General features: G+C 37.5%; 10 protein-coding genes across 10 annotated transcripts; 2 read left to right on the top strand and 8 right to left on the bottom strand.

Moving 5' to 3' along the window:
• Positions 1-130: 130 nt before the first annotated feature.
• Positions 131-3088, bottom strand: PRCAT00004018001 (uncharacterized protein; the record flags this gene model as incomplete). Its single annotated transcript, XM_062953985.1, has 1 exon — positions 131-3088. One exon carries the CDS (start codon positions 3086-3088, stop codon positions 131-133), a length of 2958 nt encoding a protein of 985 aa, XP_062810734.1.
• Positions 3089-3449: 361 nt separating this feature from the next.
• Positions 3450-4289, bottom strand: TIF35 (translation initiation factor eIF3 subunit g; the record flags this gene model as incomplete). The annotated part of the gene is made up of 1 exon (XM_062953984.1): positions 3450-4289. One exon carries the CDS (start codon positions 4287-4289, stop codon positions 3450-3452), a length of 840 nt encoding a protein of 279 aa, XP_062810733.1.
• Positions 4290-4488: 199 nt separating this feature from the next.
• Positions 4489-5319, bottom strand: PRCAT00004016001 (arylformamidase; the record flags this gene model as incomplete). Its single annotated transcript, XM_062953983.1, has 1 exon — positions 4489-5319. One exon carries the CDS (start codon positions 5317-5319, stop codon positions 4489-4491), a length of 831 nt encoding a protein of 276 aa, XP_062810732.1.
• Positions 5320-5843: 524 nt separating this feature from the next.
• Positions 5844-6659, bottom strand: NPL3 (mRNA-binding protein; the record flags this gene model as incomplete). Its single annotated transcript, XM_062953982.1, has 1 exon — positions 5844-6659. One exon carries the CDS (start codon positions 6657-6659, stop codon positions 5844-5846), a length of 816 nt encoding a protein of 271 aa, XP_062810731.1.
• Positions 6660-7108: 449 nt separating this feature from the next.
• Positions 7109-9505, bottom strand: PRCAT00004014001 (beta-mannosyltransferase; the record flags this gene model as incomplete). Its single annotated transcript, XM_062953981.1, has 1 exon — positions 7109-9505. The coding sequence occupies one exon, from the start codon at positions 9503-9505 to the stop codon at positions 7109-7111; it is 2397 nt and encodes a 798-aa protein (XP_062810730.1).
• Positions 9506-9715: 210 nt separating this feature from the next.
• SMP2 (phosphatidate phosphatase) lies at positions 9716-12124 on the bottom strand (the record flags this gene model as incomplete). The annotated part of the gene is made up of 1 exon (XM_062953980.1): positions 9716-12124. The coding sequence occupies one exon, from the start codon at positions 12122-12124 to the stop codon at positions 9716-9718; it is 2409 nt and encodes an 802-aa protein (XP_062810729.1).
• Positions 12125-12907: 783 nt separating this feature from the next.
• On the top strand, positions 12908-13447 carry GCV3 (glycine decarboxylase subunit H; the record flags this gene model as incomplete). Its single annotated transcript, XM_062953979.1, has 1 exon — positions 12908-13447. The coding sequence occupies one exon, from the start codon at positions 12908-12910 to the stop codon at positions 13445-13447; it is 540 nt and encodes a 179-aa protein (XP_062810728.1).
• Positions 13448-13691: 244 nt separating this feature from the next.
• PRCAT00004011001 (SNAP receptor) lies at positions 13692-14082 on the bottom strand (the record flags this gene model as incomplete). The annotated part of the gene is made up of 2 exons (XM_062953978.1): positions 13692-13940; positions 13996-14082. 2 exons carry the CDS (start codon positions 14080-14082, stop codon positions 13692-13694), a joined length of 336 nt encoding a protein of 111 aa, XP_062810727.1.
• A 780-nt stretch (positions 14083-14862) lies between these two features.
• ACT1 (actin) lies at positions 14863-15945 on the top strand (the record flags this gene model as incomplete). Its single annotated transcript, XM_062953977.1, has 1 exon — positions 14863-15945. The coding sequence occupies one exon, from the start codon at positions 14863-14865 to the stop codon at positions 15943-15945; it is 1083 nt and encodes a 360-aa protein (XP_062810726.1).
• Positions 15946-16304: 359 nt separating this feature from the next.
• Positions 16305-18275, bottom strand: OSM2 (fumarate reductase; the record flags this gene model as incomplete). The annotated part of the gene is made up of 1 exon (XM_062953975.1): positions 16305-18275. One exon carries the CDS (start codon positions 18273-18275, stop codon positions 16305-16307), a length of 1971 nt encoding a protein of 656 aa, XP_062810725.1.
• Between the last annotated feature and the right edge of the window lie 10 nt (positions 18276-18285).

The raw sequence follows: 18285 nt of genomic DNA, 5'->3' as shown, positions 1-18285 counted from the left end.
TTTTTTAACTAAAAAAGCTGGTTTTGATAGTCAGTACCTAATTATAGCACATCCAATACAATAATTCGCAGGATTTATAAATAATATTAATAATAGTACTCGTAAGAATATTCTCTTTTATTTTCCCCTTTCAGTAATGCTGGAGCTTTGAGTTTGTGGTAGGCGTCTGAAAATCTATGTGCTGAGATTTGTCGTCGTCAAATTTTGTTCTTACTATTAAAGGTGGTTTTTTATCACGTCTCGGAACTTCAGATTTATTTGAATGTTGATTGATCGATGGGCCATTCTCATCAACAGGTGTAGCTAATGTGTAGTGAGAGTTTGACCGCGAAATTTCTTCTTGGGGCTGGGAATTGAACGATGAATCTTTTTGCAGAGGACGTTCTAGCTCATTTGTAACATGCAAGCTTCCTTCAGAACTACTCAAAAGATGAGGAGAAGATTGATTATGAATATTTGCAGAAGTCATCAAGGCACTCGACGCGACCACATTTGCAGGAATATCTGATCCTCTTGGGTGCAAGTCTTCGCTGGAAGTATTTGGGGTCGTAAATCCATATCCTTTCACCCTCTCAATTCCACGTTTATGCGGTAAGCATCTATTGTGCGAGCTTAAAGATTTCCCTCGTCTTGTTAATTTCTTACCTATATCTAACTTCAAGCTCGATGCTTTGCTATTCATGTTTTTGGTTTCAAAATTTATTCTCGGACTTGAACAAATCTCATTCTGCTTGTTTTTATGATTTTTTTCATGCTTATATATATCCAGTAAAGCTTTCCTAAATTTGTATCCGGAATCTTGACGGAATATACGAATAAGTCCCTTATCATCAGTAGTCACTATTATAAATCCATGAGATGTATCGTTATAGTTATTCTCTGGTTCATCTTCTGAAGACAAACTTCGTAAAAGTTCTGTTGATTTTTTTTCCAAGCCCCTTTTCGCTAGCTGATAAATTACATCATCAGACGATTCAAGAAGCTTTGTTGTTGCTAAAGGTGCAAACATCGCTACATTTACGCTAGAATGGTGAGCGTGAAAAGTGGCATAACTACTATTTTCATTAGCGATCAAACTACTCTCATCCCCTGGTCCAAGAGGGCTTAATCCTTTTCCTTTTTCGATTTCTTTTTCAGACTTTTTGTGCTTATGCATGTCGCTTATATGATGCTTACCTTCTATCATTAGATCTTTTAGTGCAACCTTAAGTCTATTATTTATAATTGTATTGTTATTTTCCCAAATATAACACCAATGGTCTTCAGAGCCGCATATAATGTATCGATAATCGGCACTAGTATTAGCAACTATAGATGAGTTCACATTAGTTAATCCCTTGAATCTTGTCACTAATTTTTTCAGTGACGTGTTTACTAACCTTATTTTTGAATCATTTGTAGTTATTAAAAAATTCCATTCGGCCAAAGGTTCTTTTTCTAATATTGCTTTAGGAGGTGCACTATTCTTGAAAACTTTTATACCAGTAATCTTATTGTCATTCTTATTACGAAATGGATGCACTAGAGACCTGTCTTTGATTTCAACTCGATGTATAACATAGAGCCCTTTAGTCTCTAACGCATAAATTGATCCGTTGAACCCACCTATTATGCAATATTTCCCATCTGGAGTGAATGATGATGCCGTTATAAGTACGTCATCTCCCAAATTCTTACTATATGCCACTTGCTTTTCCAAAATCGACCATAATCTAGCGTTATTGTCCAAAGACCCGCTCAAGAAAAACCGATCATCTAGAGGATGGAACTTCACACAAGTCACAAAGTCTTCGTGTTCAAAAGTGTCTAAGCATTCATCCCTGTCCACATGCCACAATTTCACTGTTCTGTCCATACTTCCTGATATCAAAAAATTATTCTTGCTCCAGTCGAGTGAAAGAATGGAATGACGGTGCCCCTTCAAAACTCTAATAGGTTCTTGATGAAATATAGAAGCAGATCTGAAGGTCTTGTCCCTGCTTTTACATTTTTTTCCATTTTCAGAGTTTTCAAACTCATAATTTCTAAACTCGAGCCTTGCCAATGGAGAGGAAATTACTTTCCAAATCTTGATAGTTGAATCTCGTCCAGCTGCTGCTAAATACTTCCCATCCCTACTGAATTCCATAACGAATATCTCACCGCTTTTATTAGCCACATTTCTTGGTCCATCTTTCAGCAAGCTAGATTTCAGTCGGTTAAGCTTTTCGAAATCATTTACTTCAGCGGAGTCAATAGAATTGGATTCAAAATCATGAAAAACATCCTTACTTTCGAACTGTAGTTCTTGAGCCAAGAAAACATTATTTAAAATTTTTGGACTATGCTTGTTTTTCCTAAAATTTCTTATATACTTTGGAAAAAGTAACGACTCATACGTCAAATTCAGCCACGGCAATGTGTCATCACCTTCTGAACCCAGTGATAGATCATTACCTGATTTGTCAACTATGCTTGGAAACTTTATCTTTTCATCTTTATCTCGCTCTCCTATGGTGGTTTCGCTTGTTTGATCACTTAAAGACCCAAAAGAACTAGAGTCATCCACTGATGAGCCTAGCGACGCAGTATCAGAACCCCTGAAGTGGTCAACAGTATCGTTATCAACGTCTTCCTCGTTATATATGCTTTCTTTTTCGTTATCAATGCAATTGCCATTGGGAGCATTCGAGTTACTCCTACTTCTACTTCGTCTAGATCTATGAGGTTCGGCGTTGGATTTCGTTGCAAATATTTCAGTCCCCGGATGACTATCCGAGAATGATATTCCTCTTCTTCCTCTTGTAGAAGGGCGAGTATTGTTATCATCTATTCCACTAGATGAGCTTTTATTGTTTCTTTTAAGGGATCTATTTCGACTCACTGATGAAGTGTCTCCCAGAAGATACTGTGGTCCCCTTGCAGACAGCACTCTTGTTGCCAGCAGATTATCCAGCGTTCCCAGAGTTGTAGATGCTTGCAGTACTGCCCTTCTCTTTAATAATTTGTAAAAAAATCCTTTTTTAGATGGAGAGCTCGGGGAGACAGCCGCCGAGCTGTGTATTGAGCTCGATGTCGGAGGCGTAGGTATTTGATTCTTCTCTGCCATTATGTAAACTAGGCTGTTGCAGAACAGTTATATATCCGTTTGTTTCAAAATATATCACTCTTTCGCAATAAAATGTCAGCTTCCTAATACAGTCACAGAACTGGTGCTTGCGAACTACTTATCATATACCTTGATATGTCCGTTAAAATACTTGTATAATTTGAAATTGCTATATAACTTATGAATTAGCGTCAAGGATCAAGACAAAGCAAAAAGATACCTCATGACTGTGAGATTTTTTTCGCCATTGCAATATTATCTTGTATGTGAGATTGATTTATCACTAAAATACATAAAACAATACGAAGTAAAGGAAGAAGTATGAGCGATTTACTTAGTCTAATTAAGAATAGCTCTCCTTTCAAGCGGCGGGCTTCTTTCTCTTAGACCATTCGAGGTGTAAGATTAAAGAGTGGTAACCTTTACCATTCAAGGTATTCAATGCGTGTTCCGCCATACTCTCTGTAGCGAAGGTGACATATGCAAATCCTCTTGACTCCCCTGTCTCTCTATTTCTGACCACGGTGACTCTTTGTAACACATATTTGGCCAAAAGTTCGTTGGCCAACATGTCTTCGTCCACATAGCTGTTTAATTGAGATACTCTCAAAGTATTAGAATCGTCTCTATCTCTGAGAGCATCTTTAGGTGGAAGATTACCATTAGCGTCCTTTCTCAAGTGTCTTGGAACGTATTTACCTGCAACAGTTGCACCTGCATCTGTTGGTTCTGGTGTATTAGCAGCTGATGGGTTAGTAGAATCACTGATAAAAGTGTCCTTAAATGGACATTTCGAAGTAAAATGATCACCTCCACATGTTCTACATTTGATCCTCTGGCTTGAGATAACTTGTGCTTGTTCTTGAGCTTTGGTCTCCTCTTCTTCTTTCTCGATTTCTTTCCATGATGTACCTAATTTCAATTCAACCTTTTCACCCAACTGAGTAGTCCTTGTATCTGGTCCTGGAGGGGTGTTCTTCTCTTTTCCATATTTTTTCCAATTCTTCCTCTGTGCAATCAAAGGATGAACTTTCTCAACCACCGTCACTTCTTTGATTCTTTGGGTCACTTTTACCTTTTTGCCTTCTGCATTCAGTCTATAACTTATCACAGTCTTCGTTCCATCTGGATTTGACGTAATTTCTGGAGCAGGAAATTCATCTCCAGCGTCTGCCCAAGATTCAATTACAGAGGCTGACATGCTCGAGGTTTTTCTTCTTTAATTATATTGTATTTATTGAATTAATATTTACTTCACCAAAAAGTCGGATGTTCATAAAAAAAAAATTTCATTTTGATTATTACACACATTCTGGTAATGGTGGTGATACGAGTATCAATAATTTCACATAATATACAAGAGATGAAGAAGAATTAAACTAACAGGGCAAGTGCGAATTTTAAAGAAAACTATTAATTAGCTTGGCCACCTTTTGATTCGAATATACTTCTTCATGTTTTCCCCAGTGATCAAAGAAAACCTTGTATTTCAAATCGGTCTTTTTGAGAAAGGTTAACAATAACTGAGTCTGCTTTGGAGAAAGAAGCTCGTCATCCATAGAATGTAAAATGTAGATATGGTCTGGTATCACTTCAAAAGAAAACACGCTGTTAAATTTCGGATTTGATAATTGAAATGCATTCTTATAATGCTTATCTGAGGAGAAGGCATCGTTTATAAAACCTCTGTACAGATCACCATACTCCTTTAATAGTTCCTCGTTATCGTATATGCCGTCGATGAGAACTAATTTACCTATTTTGACCTTGCTTACGGCATCGAAGAGAATTTGAAGTTGTGTTGCATCCGGTAATTGCGAGTTTTTGCCATGTTGCGCCAATGCTAAGTCAGAAATGCCATCTTCGACAATTGTGGACATGCTGAGCAACTGAAGTATGAAAGACGCTCCAACAGAGTGTCCAATTAATTGCATCTCTGAAATATTAAATCGCTCTTGTAAGAAAGATATGGCAGATAAGATATCGATCAAATGAATCGGATGCTTGAATTCAGGTGATAGTCTGTAATTAATTGAGAATATCAGACCTTCGAAACCATCTTCTATCATACTGGCCGCAACGATTTTAAAGTCATCGAAGGTATTACTAGGGTCCCTCCAGGCACCTCCATGAATAAATATAACTGATTTTGAACTCCATTTCGCCCTTTTGTATATTCTTATCGACTGTAATTCATTGTCTCCATATTTAATACACTCATTATCAATCATTTTACAGTACCTTTTTCTTAAGATATTCTATTAATTATGCCAAAAAATGCTATATTATTATATACAGGCTCTATCAAATTGTCCATCATAATTTCGTTTCAATATTATCAACACTTGTCAGTAAAATTTCTTATTGCGTCTCGAAGTGTTCGAGTTGGTTTCAATTGAGGTACTGTGCAAACATGAAGAATGAAGAATGAAGAAAGAACACGTAAAGATGATAATGATTCAGGCTCAACAAGCTCAACAGACTATTCCTGTTTAGAAGAATGAAAATCCACGAAACAACTCCACCGATTTTCCACTTATTTTTACGTTAATTTTATACAACTTAATCTAAAGTATACAACTCATAAAACAATAGTAACAAACAAAACGTTATCAAAAAATTCAACGACAGTAATTTTGATCCACTACCCTAAAATTTTGGTCATCGGTGATTCATCAATTCTTCAAAATAAAAACCCTTTCAACCAAAATGTGATAATAAACTTCATTCTTTTTTAATAAGGACCCCGAAAAGATTAGTAGCGAGTAGGAGACCTGTCACGGACATAAGTATCTCTCTCGTATCCATCGTCTCTGCGGAAGTCACGATCGTAACCACCACGACCTCCTCTAAAGCCACCACGGCCTCCCCTAAATCCGCCACCTCTGAAATCATCTCTGTAACCTCCACGGCCACCTCTAAATCCACCACCTCTAAATCCGCCTCTAAAGTCGTCTCTGTAGCCACCGCCACGGCCACCTCTGAATCCACCACCTCTCGAGTAGCCCCCACGACCACCTCTGAAGCCACTACCTCTGAATCCACCTCTGAATCCACCTCTTCTTGGTGGTGGTGGGATAAAAGGAGAAGTGTCTTCTTCTGCAGCTAATACGGCACCTTGGAACTCTGAATCATTCAACAAAGGAATTGCCTTTTCCAATTCTTCGCCAGAGCCAAATTCTAAAGCGCCAACAATTTCACCTGTATCATAATTTCTAAAAACCTTAGCGAAAGTCGGTGCCAATTCAGTTTTGTCTCTGACAAAATCTTTAAAATCTTGCCAAGCAGTTCCATCTGGTAAATTGGAAACCTTGACTCTAAACTGACCTCTCGTATCTTCTTTTCTTTCTCTGGCAAACTCGATTTGTAAAGGTTCTCCTTCGAATTCACTTTCGTTTAAAGTATCAACAGCTCTTTGAGCATCTTCTGGCGACTCAAATGTAATAAAGGCGAAGCCTCTCATTAACTGAGTTTCGACAATAGGACCAAGGTCACTGAAATGAGCTTCGATTTGCTCACTCTCGACTTCTGGCCCTAAGGGCCTAACAAAAATCTTGTTTGGTTCAGTCATTCTTTAATAAACTGGTTTACTGTTTAAAGTCTGGGAAAAGATGTTTTTTTTTTATAATAATTTTGCCTTCTGAAGAGAAAGAAACTTCATGGTCGTGCGCTGTTACAGTATTAAATAACACAAAACCATCTCTGTCTTTTCCCTCAACAGGTATGATATCTATAAACAAAAGAACTAAAGGCTGGTACATAATCACCGTGTTGGAATTTCATAATAAATATAGCTGCTTGATACTTTTTTTTTATGGGATCTCAAAAAAGTTATGAGGGTATAACACCTTTTTTTCCTTTATAGAATGATGCTAAATTTCTCTTTTTTAAATAATGCAATACTGATTTACAGAGGTAAACAAACATAAAGCTCTGAAGCCTCGTGGAGTTCTATCAGGGTTGGTAGATGAATATGCCTTCCGATTTCTTTTTCCAACAATCAGGCCAGGATAAATCGTTCTACGTCAATACATTTTTTGACTTCAAGTTCTTCGTAGAAGGTGAAACCGAACTCGTAGAGTTACTTTTCGTGTTTTTTAAAGAGTTTTTCTTAGCATTTTTCTTCTTAGTTTGGACTTTCTTTTTCTTCTTGTACTGCGCGTCTTCTGATGGCATGTTTAAAAAGCGCTTTGGAACAAATTCATTTGTTTCGGCGAGAAGTTCTTTTCTAGCGTCAATATTACGTTGTATTAATTGAAGCATCAATGCTTGTTCGTACTTTACAACATTTGAGTCCTGGATTTCTTCGTCCTCTTCGCTAAAGTCATAGGGTGATTCTTCAAGGTATAAGTTTTGGTCATCATTCTCGATCCCATATTGCTTGCAAAAATCGGAAGACCCTTGCAATGCGCATAGTAAATTATCATTATTAAAGCCCATAGATAGGTTTCTAGTATTAAAATAAAGATCATTGTCAAGTGTTTTGGGCGGGAGTTTCGTCTTTGATGATTTCAGCAGATCTTGTTCCTCTTTGACTACTAAAGGTAAGAATAAAGAATCGTCTTCCATATTAAATAATGCATTTAGCAATCCCCTTATATTCACTTTGTAAACGATAAAATCACTCACAGAAAAAGTAACAGTCGTGAAATCTTGTGATTTCCATTTCATGTTTTTGGAATCAAATTTGACAGATTCAATGAATAAGCTACTTATCCCATTAGGGAGCAAAACATTGGAACCAGCACATAATCTGTCAGGATGTTCCAAATCCCATCCAATTATGGGAATTTCAAAGGATATTGAAGAACTAACGTGTGAAAGTTTATAAATATCTCTCACTAAGAGCGAATCCTCACCATCATCTTTTCCATTATCAACCATAACTTTATCCTTAACTAAAACGATCAAATTGGGTCGATACATGTTATTACCACATCCACATTTATCTAAATGTGCTCGTGCAAACCCTACCCAAATTTCTCTATCTTGGGGTAAGATTCGAGAAACATCAATTTTTTTTCTTGCTAATAATTCATTAACGTTAACTAACTGAGTACCGCCTCGAAACGGACCAATATTAGCCGATGGCGATAGCCTGTTGCTCAATCTATAACTAAATGCACAAACACCTTCAAGATTACATCTTAATATCTCCAAATTTGCCCATCTGTAAACAAAAAGTACGTATTTATCAAACCCGTAACGATTGCTTTGTTCATAACTTATAAATGGACTCCAATTCTTCTGCTTTTTAGATCGTTTGAGATTTTGTATTCTTAACTCAACGACTCTATTATAATAATTATTATCATAATACTTGTCTGGCATCCCATCTGTGTTTTCTTTTCCTTTTTGAAATTGCCAGGGCCAGCACATGAACATAGACCTATAGTAATCAGGAGTTAACAATATATGGTCATCCACGTCATCGTCTAGATGCACCAATTTTCTGTGATATGCATTGAATACAACTAGAGGCTCCATATGCCCTCTCTTGTTTTTCACCAACATCAAACGAGGATCTTCTGGACCGTAATATTTGCCTTCCACATTGTCAATATCATGCCAAAACGGTATTGGTAAGAATCTAGGAAACTTTAAGACCATATAATCATCATTCTTGTCTCCCTTAATATTTTCATTGTTTTCTAAACTATTCGTTGGGACCACTAATTTGGTATTGGTTAATTCTTTCCATTCTTTATTATATAACTGAGCATAGGTCAAAGATACGATGGGTTGATTTCTGGATCCTTTAGGACTGTACAAGATCCTCGATATTGCAAAATGAACTCCATATTCTTCGAGCCACACAGACGATCCTGCCATTCTGAAGAAAAACCTATCGACAACATCATATTTAAGTTGCAACTTTAATTGATCAATAAAAAATGGAGCCATTTCTTGATAATAAGGATCGCTTTCAGTCTGTTTCAAGAAATTAGAAAGCACTTCTCTCATTGAAACGTCTACGTTGACTGCCTTGTCAATTTCTATCTTTGCGTCCTGTTTGAGCTCACCATCACACCGACTTAAATTTAGATTGATCTCATTTGAACTATCATATATAGTAATGTTATGGTCGAAGTACTCTGAATGTTTTTGGAAGACCGCATAATCTTCATCTTTAGCTCTCTTTAGCTTAGGCTTACCAATGCTCTTTGGATCAAAATAGTTAGGATGCTCTTTTATGAACTCATTAATATCGAGTTCAAAACTCTTCGGAAAGAGGACTTGGTTGGTAGATATTCTATTTTTGAATATAAATGAATCACTACCCTTATGAAATGCACTTTTGAATTTGCCAACAATCGTCACGTCGTCATAGTTTCTTAATTCAATGATCAAATACACTATAGCAACCCACGAAATTAGCACGTAGGGAGATATCGACAAAAGAGATCGATATGGCATCCCTATTTCAATCGTAATATTATATTTATTTTATACTCTCTCTCCAAAACTCTATATACAAGTTGTCTTATTATTCATTGGTTTTATCAAGTATCGTTTATGTAAGAGACATAAAATTTGTGTCATATTTGTACCTCGTGGTTTTTATTTATAAGCCTATACACTATATCTTAAAATGGAAAGTGCGGAATATTAGCTAGTTTAAACATATCAAGTTGATTTCTTGGCCAATTCACTGGATTTGATGAAAGATGGAGTTGTTTCGGATGACAATGATGTAGCTGGTTTGACTGACTCCAGGCCTTCCGTAGAGGGTAAACCATCATCAAAATCGACATCCTCATCATTATCATAGTCTGGATCGTCGTCTATCTCGTCCTCTTCATCTACGTAGTCGTCGTCCTCCTCATCATCTTCTTCGTCGTCGTCATCTTCATCATCCTCATATTCTTCATTATCATCTTCATAGTCATCATCATCTGTATAATCCCCATCATCTGTATAATCGCTTTCGTTGGCATTGAAGCTTACGTCCGGTGTCTCACCTTGATCGCCTTGATTTTTAGAGCTGGTACTGTTTGATCCAAACATCATAAAGTTCTTAAGAGGAGAAGCAAAGGATGCAACCGAATTTGGCCTGTCGGTGAGTAGCGACAGTGACCTAGATCTGCGACTCGATGGATCGCCGAAATCAGAGGACCCTTGAGACCTTATCTTCAAGAGCCTCGGCGATTTGGGCTCTTCTGGTTCTGTTACATCTTCTTCATTATCGCTTAAATCGCTGAGATTTAAGGGCTCCCTCCAATAATTCACGTCGTTGAATTTTTCGTCAGTAGTAATAGGCATCGAATCATCATCTGCTATACTCCTAGGAGAGCCTGGCGACGCAGGCGGGTTGTTTTGTGTGTGGCTAATATACTCATTAAATTGGTTATCATTCCAATTAGAACTTAAAGACGAAACTTCTCTTATGGGGGGAAAAAAATGGTCAACTAGTTCACCAATGTGTAAATAAGATGATTTATATCCAGCTAACTCTAACAATTCCATATGCACCTCGCCGTTTGGATTAATTGTAAATATACGGTGGCTTGGAATCTTCACGGACCGGTAACTGATTGCGTCAGTTATTTTGTTTCCAAATCCAGCATAAAAAGGGGTCCTATCATCGTCATTATCATTAAAATAAAGACTCCTTATATCATTCAAGCAAGACATCTTAAACACTTCTGGTTTCTTAAGAATGACCTCTCTCTTTAGAGCCGCTATTGTTCTATCTGGACTTAAGATGACAGGCCCTTTTGGCAATTTGATTCCTCCATCTTGAATGATACCTCTCAAATATTGACGTGTAGTATCTGCTTGGCCAACTGATCTTGCTGTCAAGTATACAATGTTGTATCCATTAGCCTTTATGTCTTGAAATAAATTTGCGACCCCAAGATGCGTCCAGTCTTTTCCAAATAGATTCAATACATGACCTAATGCATCTGACTTCGTAATAGTGCCGTCAATATCCGATATTACTAGTGGAGTTGATGATTTCCATACATAAAGATAAGAATCAATTTGGGCAGTCCCTTGATTAAGTTTGAAAGTTAGCTTATTTTCGCCATAATTTAAATTCATTTTTTGTAACTGTTCGGAGGTAAGTCTCAAGGTTTTGAAATACGTCTTGTCAGTTGCAGAAGCCCCAAGTTTCGTCACTTCACTTTCATTATCACTATATTCCGTCGCAGTAGGGGAGCTATCCAAATTTTCTAAATCATCCTCAACATCTAACTCAGGAGTATTACTTTTATTTGAAATTCTAATATTACCGTTTTCATCCTTGCTGATAATTTGATCCCAACCAGCGAGTTCATGCTCTTTGTTGTCATTTAAATCGTTAATCTCTTTGAAGAATATTCTTTTAAATAGCTCATCTGAATTTTCTATGTTCTTTTGGGCATTTGGCTTGTAGCCATCCATATCTAACACCATATCACCATTAATATCAATCTTCGAGGGAATATTCAACTTCTGGGTAATTTTTTTGGCTCTTTCGAAGGCGAGATTGGATTGAATAGTGGTATTTGATTCCATACTTCTGGGAGAGCTCCTTGAAGGTGATAAGTCCTGTAATTTTATCTTTTGATCAACTTCATCTGCTAATGAAGATATATCACTTCTGTTCAAGTCTAATGTATCAGGTTCCGATTTGTTTATACTGAGAGGATTTTGAGTGGGTGTATGAGCAGGTGAGCTGGAGCGTGATTCTCTTGGCGACCCTGGCAATGAAGAGCCTGGAGAACTTGTCGCTGAAATAACAGGTGAAGTTAAAAGAGATTTCGATAGTAGCTTGTTCTCACCATCAGTTTCAAAGACAAAAAAAGCTTCTCCTCCATCTCCTAGCTTCATGGGAAGGTCAGTTTTAATTCCATTCACATAAAGGTCCACTTTTTTCTGAGATGGCTTTATTATCTGAAACTTACCAAACCTAACATGCCATGGTGAACAATGCAATGATCCATCTGGCTGCTCTACTACTATAACATCAATTGCCCCAGACAAGGTTGCTGGATTCAACGAATTCCATTGATTATAAACGTAATCACCAACCTTTCCGACGTATTGCATTACTTAAGTCTGCTTTGGATTTTACAAAAGATATTCTGATAGTCTGATTATTTGAAGTGAACATTTTGAGTCTAAAATAGGTAATATGTTTTGTGTAATGTGATATTAAACTTTTATTATCAAGACACTAAACCTAATGCAACCACTCGATACTTAATTGTTAAGGGAGCATGCTCAGCCCTGGTAATGGAAGAACATTGCTGAATGATAATTTCATACTGTATGAAGAAAGAAAAAGACTTCAGATAACCTTCTTATTTTCCTTGAGGCCAAACGTAAATTGTTTTAAATTAACCTTCCATGAGTATTCGAAGGGGATGTCAATAGACTTAACGAAAAGCAGCTTGATTACTTTGGTTTAAACATCTATCAAAATCCCAAGAATACTATTACATTTGGGCTATAGTTTCTGCTTCTTTCTTTCTGCTTTCCTGTCTCTTTCTTTCTTTCTCTTTCTTTCTCTCTCTCTTTCTCTTTATGTACAATCTTTTCAATTTCATTCGCTTTTAATAATTACAGCGATATTCCGTCTACGAGTAGGATTCCACTAGCATGCAATGAACCTGTCCTGTCTGCTTGATTGTTCCAACCTGTTGATTTTGCAATCAAATACTAAATGTAATTGTTGACTCGGTCGTGACTCCGCAAGGTCGAGACGCTGCCAACGAGTTAAATTCTAAAGAATAAAGAGTATATTTACCCTTGCTTAATCTAGCACTTAAGCTCTTTTTTTCTTTTTACATTTGCAAAATTAACAGCCAGCTATAGTTAGAGTTAGAGAAGATGTTGAGATCGATAGTCAGACCTATTGCTAACCCTCTCTTGAGGAATACAATAGTTAAGCCAAGGTTTTTTTCGTGTGCCAGATCCCATTTGGATACGGTCAATCATAAATTGAACGTCCAGTCTTCTATGTACAAATATTTGGTGAACGGTCCTAAATTTGTCAAATATACTAGTCAGCACGAGTGGTTGGCCGTTTTTGAAGACGACACTGCTTTTGTGGGTATAACCAGATATGCCAGTGAGGCATTAGGGGACGTTACCTTCGTAGAAATTCCAGAAGTCGGTGATCCTGTCGAAGTTGGTGAGTCAATTGGATCTATTGAGTCTGTGAAAAGTGCAAGTGAGATTTATTCACCAGTCAGTGGAGAAGTCTATGCTGTTAATGAAGCTTTAGAGAGCACACCATCCTTAGTTAACGAAGATCCACAAGGTGAAGGATGGATTGCTCAAATCAAACTAAGCGATCCAAAGGCCATTGAAAGTTCTGAAGAATTAATGGACATTGAGGAATATGATAAATCTTTAGAAGACCTATAAATTTATAAGTAACTTTTGTTAATACAAATGCACGTTCAAATATATGTATGAATATCGCAAAGATAATAAGATTCATTAATTAATGCTAGCTAAAACTGAAGCATCTAACAAGATTATGACTACATAACTACCACTAGATAAGAGTACGGGTTCTACCACAGCTTCGAGTGCTACTGCCGAACCGCCACATCGATTACTTGTTTCTTTTTTTCATTTTCTTTCTCAATCTCCATCATCATGTGTATCAACTGAAATGAACCGCAATCGGCACGATGATAACAATCAAGATTATAATCACACCTAAAATAAGGCACAACCTCATTTTGAAATCTTTCCACCACATGTCTTTGCGCACTCTGTTGGCGCCTCTTCTAAAGCCTTGAGCGCTAATCGCTAAATTATCGGTCTTGTTTTCAATCGAGTCCAACCTCTCTCCTCTTTCAGCAACTTTGTTGATGTTATCCCTCATTACCCCTACCGTATCATCGATTTGCTGTTAATGTTAGTTGTTAATTCACATCCTCATTACTTATTGCATTTCTACTTACCGCTTGAATGGCAGCAGTTCTAGAATTAGACTGCTCACCCGTTGTTTGATTGGGAATGTATGGATCATATGGCACTGAAGATGACATTTTGATGTTCGTTTATTTTACTTCCTGTTAAACCTTTTAGGGTGGCTCCGCTTACGTACAACTATCAGTTTAATCATTTAATAGATCCGCTGACGAAAGGAGATGTTACACAAAGCTTATTGTCGCCTAACGTAATGTTTGGATCCTGAGTCAACTACCGTCAACGACATACAGATCTAGCGACACCGCCGCCCCGGCCAGCGGCGTTTGTGAGGCTTGCTCGCTAATATTGTTCCCGAGGTAACCTATGTGATTGACTGGCAAGACTATTTCCGGGTAATGAAAGTTCGCGTTTTCTATTTTCCCCCTTTTGACCAGCAAATCGAAAACCGCTCGTCCCAATAACACCCTGGTAAAAAGTCCTTCGACTTTTACTAAGTTTTTTCTTCCTTTTGACTTTTTCAACTATTAACAAAGTAATAGTATATTTATCAAGAAGAAAATAGATCAATATGGACGGAGGTATGTAACTGATATTCAAAATGAGCAAATGGGTTGCAAGGGAGATTGATTGACAAAATTGAATCATTTCAATCCAACGTTGCGCTTGATATAATTTCCAGATGCAACATGGTGACATGTCATCAATCAATCAATTGAAGGTTTCATCGATCGTGAGATAGTCGAAAAGAGACCTACCAGACTGAAGCACTCATTTGTAACTTCCAAGAGTTCCAGTTTTAATTGTAATAGGGTAGGGGGCCCGCTATGAAAATAACATAAATACTAACACATTGTGCAGAAGAAGTAGCTGCTTTGGTTATCGACAATGGTTCTGGTATGTGTAAAGCTGGATTTGCAGGGGACGATGCGCCAAGAGCTGTTTTCCCTTCAATTGTAGGTAGACCAAGACACCAAGGTATCATGGTTGGTATGGGTCAAAAGGATTCCTATGTCGGTGATGAGGCTCAATCAAAGAGAGGTATCTTAACCTTGAGATATCCAATTGAGCATGGTATTGTTACTAACTGGGACGATATGGAAAAGATTTGGCACCACACTTTCTACAACGAATTGAGAGTTGCACCAGAAGAACATCCAGTTTTGTTGACTGAAGCACCATTAAACCCGAAATCTAATAGAGAAAAGATGACTCAAATCATGTTTGAAACTTTTAACGTTCCAGCATTTTACGTTTCGATTCAAGCTGTTTTGTCATTGTATTCTTCTGGTAGAACTACCGGTATTGTTTTGGATTCTGGTGATGGTGTCACTCACGTTGTCCCAATCTACGCTGGTTTCTCATTACCTCATGGTATCTTAAGAATTGACTTAGCTGGTAGAGATTTGACCGACTACTTGATGAAGATCTTGATTGAACGTGGTTACTCTTTCTCTACGACTGCCGAGAGAGAAATTGTTCGTGATATCAAGGAGAAGTTGTGTTACGTCGCTTTAGATTTCGAACAAGAAATGCAAACTTCATCTCAATCATCTGCTATCGAAAAGTCTTATGAATTACCAGATGGTCAAGTTATCACTATCGGTAATGAAAGATTTAGAGCTCCGGAAGCTTTGTTTAGACCTTCTGATTTAGGTTTAGAAGCTGCTGGTATTGACCAAACTACCTTTAATTCGATTATCAAGTGTGACGTTGATGTCCGTAAGGATTTGTATGGTAATATAGTTATGTCTGGTGGTACAACTATGTTCCCAGGTATTGCTGAACGTATGCAGAAGGAAATTACTGCTTTGGCCCCATCCTCAATGAAAGTTAAAATTATTGCTCCTCCAGAAAGAAAATACTCTGTCTGGATCGGTGGTTCGATTTTGGCCTCTTTGTCGACTTTCCAACAAATGTGGATTTCGAAACAAGAATATGACGAATCTGGTCCTTCAATCGTTCATCTTAAATGTTTCTAATCTACTGTGGCCATGTCTTATAATTTCCTTTCTTCATTTCTTGAACGTTTATTATCTAGATGTACAATGTAAAAAGTGACTTGGGGAGAAGAAGGAAAAGAAGGTTGAGCTGTAAATGATTAGGATCTGAAAGTGAATGTACTAAGAAAAATAAGAAACAGAAAAGTTTAATTAATAAATTTATTTTTTTTTTGTTTAGAGAATTTGATAGTGCTTGAATCTTTTTTTTTTTGGTTTTATATCTCTAATATATTTGTCTCTATCTTGATAAAAATGAAATGACTCTTTTTATTGTTCAAAGAAATTTCGACAATCATTTATTGTAAATCAATCAACGCTCTCACTATATAAAAGTACCCTTACATATCCAAAGCTGGAGTCTTTCCTTTGAGTCTTCCTAAAACACAAGTTTTCACATATTTTTCGATAAAATTATCTTCATGCAACATTTCAAAGCTCTCGGTAGCGTCCCTACCTGCGTAGTTAAGAATTGACTCTTTCCCACCAGGATGATTGTTTAAAAAAGGTGTTAAATTTAATACAACATTCTTTATAATACACCAACAGTCATCTGGCTTGTTATGCTTTGCCACTTCTTCTGCAGTGAATTCTTTCGTTGGGATTTCAAATTTACCCTGAGCAGCACCAGAGGAGTTACCAACCTGCTCCTTTGTAGGCTTCTTCGCGGTTGCTGGAGTTGAAGCAGGTGCTGGAGTTGAATCTGCCCCTGATTTATTTGTATTCTCACCCCAATCAATAATGAGTCTTTGTGGGGTCAGGGGATCAATGTGAAAATTTATTTGGCTCAACCTGTTTGCGGCAGTATTACCAGTTCCAGTTGCATTAAGCAATTGTTGAAAATGGAAACTACAAGCATCATCAGCCGATACTCTGCCAAACACTACGCATGCTAATAAGGAGGACCCGCCTAATCTGTTATGACCATGAACACCCCCTGCTAGTTCTCCTGCTGCGTATAACCCTTCGAAAGGTTTGAATTTATCAGCTGACTCTTCATAAAGGACTTGGCTCTTATCATTTATTTTCACACCTCCCATCGTAAAATGAACGACTCTGCTTATGAAAGAAACGTTATAATTAGCATTTTCATCAAACTCAAATGGTGCATTGGGAAAATATTTCTTCCCAAATTCGTCTTTCACTTCATTTTTAGCAGCTTTGTTGTACTTCTCTAATTGGTCTTCGAACTTTTCCTTGGAACAATCAAACTCTTTGAGGAGGCCAGATCCATTAACAGTCTTCATCAAATTTCTAGATTTATAATGTTTGACATGAAACTCAAGCTTCTTCTTCGAGCTTTCATTAAGAACGAGTCTGATGGGACCATTTCCAGCCTTTACCTGTTTTTCAATTTCACCACTTACATAATCTCTGGTCCCAAGTTCATCTACAAACCGTTCTCCCTTGTTGTTGAAAATGAGGCCCCCTTCGCCCCTCAACGCTTCAGCACCCAAGAAAAGGAATCTCGGATGTTTCTTTCCATTAATGGTATCAGTATCATTGATGTCGATTAAGCCTGTAGGGTGGACTTGAACTTTATCCATATCGATGGCTGCACCATGATTTTTAAGAATAATTTTTTGACCATCTCCAGTAGCATGACTTCCATTAGTAGACGGCAAATCGTAGATGTCTGGTCTATACTTTCTTAATAGCGAGTTTTTTGTGAAATCAGCAGCGTAACCACCCGTTGCCATTATAACAGGGCCATTTACTTCGTGCTTCGATTTGTCTAAAAGATTCTTGAACTTAACACCAGTAATATGATGACTGTCTTCATTGTCTTTAAGCAAGTCATATACTTGGCAGTTCTTAAGGATTTTAATTCTATCTGGTTCAGATTCACTGAAACTCTCTAGCCTTTCTAACAATCTATAAGTAATTGCCATTCCAGGAAACTTGGCATCCTTCCCTCTATGAGTCCTAGGTTGTGAATGTCCTCCTAGTCTTGAAATTACAGATAGGTCTAATTCAAACACATCTTGCAACCAATGAACTGCACTTGCAGAATTATAAGTTAATACTCTAATTAGCTCCGGATTTGCTCTATCTTTTGCCGTCGCAAGGGTATCCTCGTAGAATTGCTCTACAGAGTCCTTGATGGCTAGTTTTACCTGAGTCCTCGTTAGAGCACCATTGATTCCTGAAGTCGCCTTACCACTATTTCCGCTCAAGAATCCTTGTTTATCGATTAACACCACATTAGCGCCTCTTAAATAGGCCTCATGGGCTGCCGAGATCCCCGCTAAACCACCTCCTACGATAATAATTGGACTATTTGGATATGAATAATTCTGCTCCTCTGACATGATGTTTATG

The sequence above is a fragment of the Priceomyces carsonii genome (genome assembly GCF_900007245.1).
Source record: "Priceomyces carsonii strain CBS4050 genome assembly, scaffold: Debaryomyces_carsonii_scaffold_4, whole genome shotgun sequence".
NCBI classification, from domain to species: Eukaryota; Fungi; Ascomycota; class Pichiomycetes; order Serinales; family Debaryomycetaceae; genus Priceomyces; species Priceomyces carsonii.
The sequence above is the reverse complement of the archived record's forward strand: the minus strand, read 5'-3'. Positions and strand labels throughout refer to the sequence as shown.